The 13,057-nt window shown below is 55.2% G+C and overlaps 1 protein-coding gene across 1 annotated transcript; it reads left to right on the forward strand.

Moving 5' to 3' along the window:
• The first annotated feature begins 9,061 nt into the window (after positions 1-9,061).
• On the forward strand, positions 9,062-11,161 carry LOC119336287 (UDP-glycosyltransferase 85A7-like). Its single transcript, XM_037608281.1, has 3 exons — positions 9,062-9,215; positions 9,333-9,931; positions 10,066-11,161. The coding sequence occupies exons 2-3, from the start codon at positions 9,421-9,423 to the stop codon at positions 11,037-11,039; spliced, it is 1,485 nt and encodes a 494-aa protein (XP_037464178.1). The 5' UTR covers positions 9,062-9,215; positions 9,333-9,420; the 3' UTR covers positions 11,040-11,161.
• The last annotated feature ends 1,896 nt before the right edge of the window (positions 11,162-13,057 follow it).

A 13,057-nucleotide genomic window follows, 5' to 3' on the forward strand; every position in this document is an offset into this window, starting at 1 on the left:
TAATTTATAGAAGATTGTGAACACCAGGATAGTGTCCGGCTCTACAAAATAAATTCAATCTGCTGACGTATTTTGTGGCGTGACGTCACACCACTACCAAGCCTTTACTCGAATTGTTTTTATTGTACCACCTCAGCGTGTTTAGCAAAGCGGTTTCCTTGGCACGTCTTATCGAAGCAGAGATCGTGTTCCCTTTATTCCGGGATTCCCATCAATACGGACGTGGGTAACCCAACCACGCCATTGATTGCGGCGCTTGGGAGATAAGCGAGTTTTATCAGGCCGGTGGGGATGCATGTTTTCGTCCTCCCATATAAGGGGATAAAGATCCAACCCTTTTACCTACGCCTTCTTCCTCCTTTGGTTATCCATCTCCGCGAACTTGAGCTCCAGCGCCCAAGTCCGCGCATCTCACCTCAACCTTCTCCAACTATGTCCGGAGTGGGAGGAAAGTGGATGGCCTCCTTCATTACGGAGGGGCACATCCAGAAGCTGCGCAGCGCCAGATATCTGTCCAGCGACATCGCGCACCGGCTCCCCGACGAGGGGGAGCTCATCTCCACCCCCAGGCCCCATGAAAGGGTAGTATTTCTTTCCCATTTCCTCCGCGGACTGGGCTTCCCACTCCATCCCTTTGTCCGGGGGCTCATGTTCTACTACGGCCTGGATTTCCATGATCTGGCCCCGAATTTCATCCTCAATATCTCGGTGTTTATCATCGTGTGTGAGGCCTTCCTCTGCATCCAGCCCCACTTCGGCTTGTGGCTCAAGACCTTCAGTGTCAAGCCGAAGGTTGTGAAGGGCAGCCAAGTGGAGTGCGGAGGCGCCATGGTGGGCAAGATGCCCAACATTACTTGGATCGAGGGCACCTTCGTGGAAACCATTAAGGGGTGGCAATCGGGGTGGTTCTACATCACCGAGCCGCGTGACCCTGAATGGGCAGCGGCCCCCGAATTCAGATCTGGCATCCCCATACGGCTCACCTCCTGGAAGGAGAGTGGCCGGACATGGGGTGATTCGGAGGAGATGACCGGACTTCAAGCCTGCATCCAAAAGCTAGTGAACAAGAAGCTCAAACTTGTCAACGTAGTCCAGGTCATGCTCATCCGCCGGATTCTCCCGTGCCAACAACGGGACTTCAATATGTGGGAGTTCGATCCAGCATAGCACCAGACTTTGAGCGGGCTCTTTGATACTACGTACGAAGAGGCCTGGAGGGTGTTGTTTAAGGGCGCCGAGGCTCCCGCATCTGCTACCGAAGATCGCGGATTCAGCTCGCAGCGTCCGGCTAATGAGGTAAGCGATTTTGCCCTTTACGGGACACTTGTTTTCCATAGTTTGACTCTATGCGGGATCTAAACCCCTCCTTTGACAGGACTGGCTGAAGATGGCCGAACAGACTATCTGTCCGGCCCCATTGCCAGAAGACCCAGCGGACGCCCGCTTAACGGGGCTGCTGGCTTTGGCACCCCACGTGGTGCCGGAGAAGAAGGCCAAGAAGAAGGCCACGGGCACTCGAAAGAGTTCCCGTTTTCAGGTGTCATCGGATGATGACTCCGAGGTAGACTCCTCCCACAAAGGCGAGGAGGAGAAGAAGGAGGCCTCTCCCCCAGCGGGGGGAGGGAAGAAAAGGAAGGCCTCCCCAACGAGGGAGGCCGAAGGGTCCAAGAAGGGAAGGACTCTTCCCCCCGACTGCTCCGCCAGCGCTGGCGACGACGATGAGGATTGGCCTCCAAGGGCCAAGCCTCTGGCGAGATCGTAAGTATCCGGACTCCCGAATAACTTCATGGTTTTTCCTTTCGCCACATGGTGTCTTTCTAATGCCGCAATACTACCCTGCAGTCCGCCCAAGGATGATCTTCCCGCTTCGTCGAGCGGGTCCTCGGGTGCGTCGGATATGGATTCTCTTCCGACCGCCTCCACCCCCCGTGATGCGGACGATGCCGAGGTGGGATCCCGGGAAGGGACCCACCAGGAGGAGGAGGCCCCGGAGGTGCCGCAGGGCAACCTCTCGGACTTTGCACCGGACTCCGCCCCGAAACCTGTAGTGGCTCCAGAGTCCGGCGGGCGGCCCCTGCGTAAGAAGGGCAAGATCGTGACGCCGGCAGCCTCCGTCCAACCGGAGGCGCCGGATAGCTTTCTGGAGGCGCTCAACGGCGCCTCCATCGAAGAGGAATACCGCACTGTCATGAGTGCAGTGATTCAGAAGGTTCAGCTCGCCAAGAGCGGGCTGACCGAAGCCTGCAGCAGCCTTCTGACAGGCTTTGAGGTAAGAATTTTGATATATGTAAAATAGTACCGCATAGATAGTAGCCCCTGATGCTCGGTTCGATATTCGGAAAGAAAAGTCGGACTGAGGATCTAAAAAGATATACGCAGGAGTCATAAAAAAAGTATGTCAATATGGGATTGCAGGCTGTGCTGCTGACCTCTGCCGCCCTGACTGCAGAGGTCAATACTTTGAAGCAAAGCCTCGAGCGGTCCGAGAACGAGCTCGGCCGTGCCAAGAAGCAGCTCGAGGATAATGAAGGTGAGTAACACCTTATTAAAATTGTACCTTACAGAAAAGGATTTGGTTGCAAGAAGGATTACAAGGATAACGTGGGTATTGCAGGGGCCACGAACGAGGTGGCGACCCTGAAGGAGGCGGTGTCCGCGGCCGAACGTAATGCGGCCGCGGAGCGCACCGAGCGAGAGAAGCAGGAGGCGCGGGTGGCGGAGGTAAAACAAGAGCTCCAGGCTCTCGTGGAAAAACATGAGAGTTTGGAGCGTGACTCGAAGACTCGAGAGTCCGAGCTTGCAACGGCTCTTGAGAGTGCCAAAGCCGCTAAGGCCGAAGCCTGCAAGGCCCTCCAGGAAATCGAGGCTTTGAAGAAAATAGCGGCGGGTAAGGAATTTTTCATGCAAAGTAAGCATGTGAGTGTGAATTACCTATCACTTACCCGAATTCGGAGCTCTCCAGGAGCGTTCGCAGATCTGCCCGCAGCGTGTCCGATGCTGCCGCTTTCTATAGGGCCGAGGAGGGGAGCTCGACGGAGAAGGTCTTCTGGTCTCAGTATGCTGAGGCCGGACATCCGGTGCCCCTTAGCGACCAGCTGAAGCAGCTGGTCGAGCTCCACAAGGTGGCCGAACAGGCCATGAAGGGCCTCATAGTTCGGTTGTGGCCTAAGGAGGCCATGCCTGGGAGCTACTTCGACCTGGTGCGGCGGCTAGTGGATGCGTGTCCATGGGTTGAAGTCATCAAGCACTCCGCCTGCATTGAAGGTGCCCGTCAGGCCCTTGCCCGCGCAAAGGTGCAATGGGGCAAGATGGATGCTGAGAAGCTTGTGACGGACGCGCCACCGCCGGGCAAGGAGTATCGCCCGCCCAAGATGTATTATAAGAGTGTCCTGAAGGGTGCCCGCATTATTGTGGGTGAGTGCTCCAAAGATGTAATATTTGAGTAGACTCGCATTTTGTTATCCTGTGCGCTGAAAACTTTGTTCATATGCGTTAAGCAACGCTTGTTAATTTAAAATATTACCTTCTGTGCGGCCGTTTATCAAATCTGAGAGATGGCAAGTCGTCGGCTTCAGCCCCCATGCCACGAGTGCAGGGGTGTTCGGGATAAATTTGAGCACTCTTGTTCCCATTTTTGGGTCCATCTAGGGAGGCGCTCAACACAACGAACAAGGCAACTGGACTTATAATGCTTGAACACTCTCACTTAGCCATAGAATTCTATAATTTTAAATTTTGGCGAAGCCCCTAGTGTTCGGAAGGCCAAATTTGGGGCACTATCCACGCCTGGGCCGGACAAAGCCGGTTCCTCGCTCTAAGTGGCATAAGTCTTTAGGGACTCGAAAAAACCTCTCGAACAGCGACCGGCTCTCGCCTCATCATGACGGTCAGTTTTAGCTTTCTCCACTGAGGCGCTCGCCCAGCTCAACTGGGGCGCAATCGCAGTGGTTCTCCCAGTGCTACCTTAGCTGATACAACGGAACATAAGGTACCAAAACATGGGAGCCGGGCAAACCCAACTATTGACCCAAGACATGATTCGGAGCCGATGCATATAATGCTATAAGTTCGGGGTGCCGCACTTGTGAAAGTGTTCGGACTTATCACACCATGATGGGGGAAGCATAAGCCCCTGGTGTATTTAGCCGTACCAAAGTGTACGGATGCAACATGTCATATATGTATAAGAAAGGAATGCAATTATAAGCAAAAAGGTGCTGCATTGTTTATTCAAGAAATACTGCTGTGAATGCAGAACGATACAAATGGTGCGATAAGCAAGGGATGGGACTATTAAACATGTCCCCCTCCAGGGGTAGGCTGCGGAATGATGTATTAAACAGATTTAATGCTCGTAATGGAGACCACCTGGATATTCGTCGTAGCCTTTCTCCTTCCCTGGCTGTTGCATCGTGAGTTCGGCAGGTCTACTGCCGGACAGGGCCTCTGATGAACGGAGTCCTGTGGGTAAAAAAAAAGAAGAGAGAGAAGAAAAAAGAACGACACACTTGAGAGCCCCTGGTGTGGTTAAGCCGCATTCTGGGCCTATCGTGGTAGTGCCCCTCCCCCTATGCCCATGGTATCTCCAGAGCGTAATGATGTACGCGAAGGACCTGTCTTGAAATTTTGCAGGGGCTGGGGTTGGGGCCGCATTGCTACACATGCTCGGAACGTGTCAGGTGGTCTTATTGTAGGTTACTCCGGGCGCGTTTAGCCGTGTCCGGTCGCTTAGCGGCCGGACTCGAGAATTGCCTTAAGAGGCTGCACTGTACTTCTGCCGCGAGAGCCGCTGTATGTTCCTCCGTTCGGAGAGAGCGTTCAGTGTTTCCGTTGACCGTGATGACTCCTCGAGGGCCTGGCATCTTGAGCTTGAGGTATGCGTAGTGCGGCACCGCGTTGAACTTTGCAAATGCGGTACGTCCGAGCAGAGCATGATAGCCGCTGCGGAATGGAACTATGTCGAAGATTAACTCCTCGCTTCGGAAGTTATCTGGGGATCCGAAGACCACTTCCAGTGTAACTGAGCCTGTACAATTGGCCTCTACACCTGGTATGACGCCTTTAAAGGTCATCTTTGTAGGTTTAATCCTTGAGGGGTCTATGCCCATTTTGTGCACTATATCCTGATAAAGCAGGTTCAGGCTGCTGCCGCCGTCCATCAGGACTCTGGTGAGGTGAAATCCATCGACGATTGGGTCTAAAACCAATGCGGCGAATCCGCCGTGGCGGATGCTGGTGGGGTGGTCCCTTCGATCAAAAGTGATCGGGCAGGAAGACCATGGGTTGAACTTCGGGGCGACTGGCTCCATCGCGTATACATCCCTAAGTGCATGCTTCCGCTCCCTTTTGGGTATGTGGGTTGCGTATATCATGTTCACCGTCCACACTTGTGGGGGGAACCCTTCTGTCCTCTATTGTTCGGCGGTCGGATCTCTTCCTCGTCATCGCTATGCAGCCCCTTGTCGTTGTTTTCGGAAACTAACTTGCCTGCTTGCTTGAATACCTAACAGTCCCTGTTGGTGTGGTTAGCTAGCTTTTCGGGGGTGCCGTGTATCTGGCACGAGCGGTCGAGTATTCGGTCCAAATTGGACGGACCCGGATTAGTTCTTTTGAATGGCTTTTTCTGCTGACCGGGTTTGGAGCCTCTGAATCCGGCATTGACTGCCGTATCCTCACTATTGTCGCCGTTAATGCGGCGTTTATTTTTGTTGCGACGCGACCTGCCATTGCGGTCCTTGATATCCGGATTGTCAGAATTTTTGCTGAGGTTGTTGCTGCGGGCTAGCCAGCTGTCCTCACCCGCGCAGAAGCGGGTCATGAGTGATGTGAGGGCTGCCATGGATTTAGGCTTTTCTTGTCCTAGGTGTCGGGCAAGCCACTCGACGCGGATGTTATGTTTGAAGGCCGCAAGGGCCTCCGCATCTGGACAGTCGACGATTTGATTTTTCTTAGTTAGGAACCGTGTCCAGAATTGTCTGGCCGATTCGTCTGGCTGCTGAATTATATGGCTTAGGTCGTCAGCGTCTGGTGGTCGCACATACGTGCCTTGGAAGTTATCGAGGAATGTGGCTTCCAGGTCTTCCCAACTCCCAATTGACTCTGCTGGCAAGCTGTTAAGCCAATGTCGGGCTGGTCCTTTAAGCTTGAGTGGGAGGTATTTGATGGCGTGGAGATCATCACCACGGGCCATGTGGATATGAAGGAGATAGTCCTCGATCCAAACCGCGGGGTCTGTTGTGCCATCATAAGATTCAATGTTCACGGGTTTAAACCCTTCAGAGATTTGATGATCCATTACTTCATCTGTGAAGCATAGTGGGTGTGCGGCGCCTCTATATTGGGCGATATCACGATGAAGTTCAAGAGAGCTTTGTCTACTGTTTTCGGCCCGACCGGACTTACTGTGTCTGGCGCGACGGTTGTCGTCACGTATTATGGGGCGCCCACGCGATCCATAGATCGATCTTGATTGTCTTGCCTTATCCTCCAATATATCTCGCAAGTCCAGAGCGTTCCCCTGTGGCCTTGTGCTTCTCGAGCGCTGCCGTGGTACGGTTCTAGTGGAGGGCCTAGAGGCCTCTCTGTCGCGGCCACGGGGTGGTCGGTCAGCCGTATTGTCTGCTGGTGATGCAGGTTCATATGCCTCCTCCTCTAATCAAGGGAGCAACTTGCGTTTAGGGTAGCTTTTGGAGGGGCGTTCGAGCTCATGCTCTTCGGCTGCAAGGACTTCAGTCCATCTGTCGTCTAGTAGATCTTGATCAGCTCTAAGCTGTTGCTGCTTTTTCTTGAGGCTGTTTGCGGTGGCCATAAGCCTGCGTTCAAAACGCTCTTGTTCGACGGGATCCTCAGGCACGACGAATTCGTCGTTGTCGAGGCTTGCCTCGTCTCCGGAGGGAGGCATGTAATCCTCTACCTCTTCGTCTGCCGTTCTCTCATGAGGGCTGGCGTCTCCGTCCTCCTGTGCTGAATCTTGCTGGAGGGGGTTGTCTTCGGCACTATTTGGGGTGTTATTATCTCCGATGCCGGAATCTTCATTCTTGCTGTGGCGGGATTTGGAGCGGCGCCGCTGACGCCGGCGCTTGGGCTGTTTCTTGGAGGGGTCATCCTCCACTGTTCCTTCGCCATTCCCATCCTTTGGGATATCTACCATGTATATGTCATATGATGAGATGGCTTTCCAGTGCCCAGTAGGCGCTGGTTCTTGGTCGTCTCCGACATCGTCGTCCATACCGTCGATGTCTTTGGAGTCGAAGTCTAGCATTTCGGTTAGATCGTCGACAGTGGCTACTAAGTGGGTGGTGGGTGGGCTTTGAATTTCTTCGTCGTCCGCATCCCAACCGTCCTGACTGCAGTCCGGCCAGGGCTCTCCTGATAACGAGAGATACTTTAGCGAACTCAAGATGTCGCTGAAAGGTGAGTGTCGAAAGATGTCCGCAGCGGTGAACTCCATGATCGGTGCCCAATCGGATTCAATTGGAGGGGGCGCGGGAGGTTCGGAGTCCGGCACCTCGGAGTCACGAGCTTCATGAGGGACAAGGTCAGTGCTCAGCTCCATCACCGTAGAGGTTGCAGCCCCGAGGCGGTGTCTAGCCACCCGTCCTCGATCTGTGCAGCCGGCTCCGAATTGAGGATCGGAGCGGACTCGTGTGCGGCCTCCAGGGCACTGTCCGGCTGCAGAGCCAAATCATGCCCATCGTGACAGTGCGGCGCGCTCGGCTGTGGCTCGAATCCATCGAAGATCAAGTCCCCGCGGATGTCAGCCGTGAAGTTCAAACTTCCAAATCTGACCTGACGGCCAGGGGCGTAGCTTTCGATCTGCTCCATATGGCCAAGCGAATTGGCCCGCAGTGCAAAGTCGCCGAATACGAAGATCTGTCCGGGGAGAAAAGTCTCACCCTGGACTGCGTCGTTGTTGATGATCAAAGAAGCCATCGAGCCTATCGATGACGACACAGAGGAACTCTCAATAAAAGCACCAATGTCGGTGCCAAAACCGATGGATCTCGGGTAGGGGGTCCCGAACTGTGCGTCTAGGCGGATGGTAACAGGAGACAAGGGACACGACGTTTTACCCAGGTTCGGACCCTCTTGATGGAAATAAAACCCTACGTCCTGCTTGATTGATATTGATGGTGTGGGTATTATAAGAGTAGATCTACCACGAGATCAAGGAGGCTAAACCCTAGAAGCTAGCCTATGGTATGATTATTGTTCGTCCTATGGACTAAGGCCATCCGGTTTATAAAGACACCGGAGAGGGCTAGGGTTACATAGAGTCGGTTACAATGATAGGAGATCTACATATCCGTATTGACAAGCTTGCCTTCCACACCAAGGGAAGTCCTATCCGGACACGGGACGGAGTCTTAATCTTGTATCTTCATAGTCTTGCAGTCCGGCCGATGATGATAGTTCGGCTATCCGAACACCCCCTAGTCTAGGACTACCTCAAGAAACATCCATGATTGATCGCGCCGCGCACTCATCACTCGTCAGCGATGGATGGGAACAAAAACAAGAACGCCCTGCAATCCCAGAAGCGAACAACACATCCGATCCCCGAAAGATTTCCTGGGGCTTCTCAATTGCAGGGATCGCCATCCCATGCCGCAGCTCCCATATAAAAGCCCCCGGCATGGCCCTTTTCCCCGCGGCCCTATCGACCCGATGCTGGGAAGAATAGACAAATGCTTCAATCAAGTCATCTGAAAATGGAAAAAACAATGGTCGCGGTCATCGTTTCCTGCACCCCGGAAAGCTCCGGCTCCGGCTGCCGTAAACATATCTCACGCCTCGATCGCGGCGGCCGTGTCAGCGAGGCGATTGGGCTACCTGGATCCGGCGAATCTCGGGGGCGGGAGGGTGAAAACGTTTTGTTATTCCGCGGCCAGCCACGCCGCGCCAAGCCGGCCGTCAGAGCGGATCACGTGTCCAGGACTCCAAAGGATACTGGATAGTGTAGCTGTATTGGTTTTGCTTTCGTTTTTGTATCTGTTTCCCTCTCAGAGTATACTTGTATAGCTAGTCGTCGTCGGTCAGCTCGAGCTCGACAGCGAGGAGGGTGAGACTAGGGAAGAAGCCCGACCAGCTTTGCCTGGTCACGTACGTGTGGGGCGCGCGGGAGATCTTCCCACCAGGAGCCGGGGGGATTTTGTTCCGGAGGACACGATCTTGTCCGGCAGACCGTGAATATATGCGCCGTGACCAAATCCAAGGTAACATCACACACATATCCGCTTCGAAAGCCGCGACGACGACGACGACCAGCTAGCTCGCCTATTTAGCTAGCCCATCACAGCGCGCTCATTTGGAGGATGTGTTTGTACTTGTAGTGCTACGTCGCCGGGCAGCAGGGTGTGTAGGAAGTGCGATCGAGTGAGCAGGAGCTAGAGCTAGTGGTGCCAGAGGCAGGACAGATCGATGGGAGCGGCCATGGCGGAGGAGAAGAGGGCGCACGCGATGATGTTCCCGTTCCCGTGCTCGGGCCACATCAACCCGACGCTCAAGCTGGCGGAGCTGCTGCACTCGCGCGGGGTGCACGTCACCTTCGTCAACACGGAGCACAACCACGAGCGGCTGCTGCGGACGGGCGGCGCGCGGCTCGCCGGCCGGGACGGGTTCCGGTTCGAGTCCGTCCCCGACGGGCTGGACGACGAGGACCGCGCCGCGCCCGACAAGACGGTGAGGCTGTACCTGTCGCTGCGCAGGAGCTGCGGCCCGCCGCTGGTGGACCTCGCGCGCCGGCTCGGGGAGCAAGAGGGCGTGCCGCCCGTCACCTGCGTCGTGCTCAGTGGCCTCGCCAGCTTCGTGCTGGGCGTCGCGGAGGAGCTCGGCGTGCCGTCATTCGTGATCTGGGGCACCAGCGCCGTCGGCTTCGTCTGCACGCTCCGGCTGCGCCAGCTCACACAAAGAGGCTACACGCCACTCAAAGGTATTTCAACGATCGCCCGCGCTCGTCCAAGTTTGTTGATCGTTGCATGAGCGCACATGGATGCTGCACGTGTCGCACTCATGTATATGGATCGATGCAAATATTCAGTCCGTGTCTGTTTCTTGGCTCTGCAGATGAGAGCTACTTGACCAACGGGTACCTGGACACGCCGATCGACTGGATCGCCGGGATGCCGACGGTGCGGCTCGGCGACATCTCCAGCTTCGTCCGGACGGTTGAACCGAATGGATTCGGTCTGCGCGTGGAGGAAGAGGAGGCCAACAGCTGCGCCAGGGCGCAGGGCCTCATCCTCAACACGTTCGACGAGCTCGAGTCAGACGTCCTGGGCGCCCTCCGGGAAGAGTTCCCGCGCGTGTACACCATCGGGCCCCTCGCGGCCGCTATGCACCGCCGGGTCGACCACGGCGCGTCCGGGCTCAGCCTGTGGGAGGAGGACGCGGCGTGCATGGCGTGGCTGGACGCGCAGCCGGCGGTGGGGTCCGTGCTGTACGTCAGCTTCGGGAGCCTGGCGGTGCTGTCGCTGGACCAGCTCGCGGAGTTCGCCTGGGGCCTCGCCGCCAGCAACCGCCCGTTCCTCTGGGTCGTGCGCCCCGGCCTCGTCGCCGGTGACCGCGGCATGGAGGCCCTGCCCGCCGACTTCCTCGCGGAGACCAAGGGCCGGCGCTTCATCGCCGAGTGGTGCGCGCAGGAGCAGGTGCTACGGCACCGCGCCGTGGGGGGCTTCCTGACTCACAGCGGGTGGAACTCGACGACGGAGAGCATCTGGGCGGGCGTGCCGATGATCTGCGCGCCGGGGTTCGCGGACCAGTACATCAACAGCCGGTACGTGTGCGGAGAGTGGGGCGTCGGGCTGCGCCTGGACGAGCAGCTGCGGCGAGAGCAGGTCGTGGCGCACATCGAGGAGCTCATGGGCGGAGGGGAGAAGGGCGAGGAGATGAGGCGCAGCGCCGCCGAGTGGAAGGCTCTGGCCGAGGCGGCCACGGCGCCCGGGGGGGCGGCGTACGAGAACCTCGACAAGCTGGTCGAGGAGCTGCGGCTGGAGGTGCCGGACGGCGGCAAGCCTGCCAAAGTCACGCACGCCCGGTGACGTCACACACCGGGCATGTCATGTCCCACTGTTGCGTAATGTACTCTTAGACTTTTGGTGCACCATATCATGTTGTTTTCACTGGATCTCAAAGTTGTCAGTTATCGTCAAGATTTAGCTCAGCGACTGGCACGCCGATCGTTTCTTACACGCACGCATGGCTCTCTTGAAAGTGTACCTAGTTTCGACTAAACCCAGAAATGATCCGAGAAAACCTGGAGGTGACTAGGCGACACGAGCATTCCGTGATTTCCTTTTACGGGCAATCATGTCGCGAAACTGTTAGTATCTGGTCACCACGTCAGACGTGTGCTTGAGAGTGACGTGTCAATAAACGTGGCAAAATCCTATAAAGTTTATTGTCCATGATCGGACCAATCATAGGAGGCTCGAACCGACCGGTGCGTGCGCTTCCAACACCTCACGACGAATGACAGGACCGTTTTTGACTTGGAGCCCCAGCCGCCGGCCGGACGGGTCCCTGCGAACCATTTACAACACCTCACAGCTGATGATTTTGGCGGGTCTGAAAGCAACATACTCGTTCTAAAAAAACATGTTTAACCGAAGCGAAGTCCTAACCCGGCGGCGGAAAAATATGCCGGCTGCCGTCTCGCACGGCGGCCACGGCACGAAGCCGCTCTTTGTCAACGGGGACGCTTTGGTTCGGCGCGCGCACGGGGAAGGCCGCTTGTGCGCTCCGTAATGGAAGTGGAACGCGCGCAAGGAAAACGTGGCCGGTGCACTCACGCTGGCAAGGATGGTGAAAACACATTCATCTAAAAATGATGATTATGACATCTCAGGCACCACTACACCCGATCGCTGTTATGCCTCTTCAATCGCACACGATAGCGAAAAACTGTGTGTGAAAGTGGCATGGGAGATGCTTTAAAAATAGGACCGTTTGTAGAAAAATATAATTTTATGCGATCGTAGGTCTATCACGCACGACAAAAGAAAAACTGTATGCTACAGTGTTCATACAGTTCTTCAGAATGAAATGTATTTGATGACCTAATTTATTGCACATGGGCATTATACTGGCTGATCGTGGGATAAAACTGGCAAACGGGTGGAGTTCTGGAATTGTGTGTGATGACAACAACACATCGCATACAACTGCCATAGTTAGTCCGTATGTGATACTGTTCATACAATTATTAGAAAAAAAAATTGCGTGTGATGCTTGAAGTTTCACAAACAAGTATTTTCGGGAGAACGGTCACGAAGCCTCATGTATTTTTGTAGCAAAGATTGCATCCAGTTAATATTTCCGATACGTACGTGATTGACATCAGTAGAAATATTCTCATAAGGTAGTTTGACTAAAAAGAGAGACATTGACTTGAAAAATAAGATAGGAAAACATCATATAATACTCCACATAATCCAGTTAATTACATAATTTTTAACCGAAATTCAATAATCCATGAGGGTCCTTTCCCTGCTTCTGGCCACGGACTCCCTGGTGTGCACCGGCTTTCCAGTGCAGATGGAGTTGGCCTCCTCCTCTGCCTCGCACTCCGCAACATGCTTTGTGGTGGCTTCCCGCTTTCGGGCAAGCGTACGCCTCCGACGAGGCTAGTGCAGACGGTTCATACAGCCACGCTTGCTTGGTGGCCTCCTCGACGTGATCCTGCCACCTCCATGCCGCGATGGGGCGGCTCCCGCCTTTGGCCCTCACGGCGAGGAAGCGGCCATATTTGTCGACCTCCTTTGCGAGTGCATGTGCCTCCCGCCACATCTCCAGCTCCTTCACCTTCCAGGCAGCCTCAGCCGCCTCTCTCTCCTCACAACTCTTCTCGTCCTCCTTCGTGACTGCCACACGCTTGGCTTTTTCATCCGGCGGCAAGGTCTTCCAGTGGACATGGTCGTACTGACTTGAAAACCACTCGGTCGGTGGATCAGGCGCGGCCAATTCCGGTCGTGTGTAAGGGTCCTCCTGCTCGTTGCTTGGCGCATCGTCGTCATTGCAAAGCGGCGCCTTAAGCTTCTCATTGGCACGTAAGCTCGCC

Source organism: Triticum dicoccoides, chromosome 7B (genome assembly GCF_002162155.2).
Source record: "Triticum dicoccoides isolate Atlit2015 ecotype Zavitan chromosome 7B, WEW_v2.0, whole genome shotgun sequence".
Lineage (NCBI taxonomy): Eukaryota > Viridiplantae > Streptophyta > Magnoliopsida > Poales > Poaceae > Triticum > Triticum dicoccoides.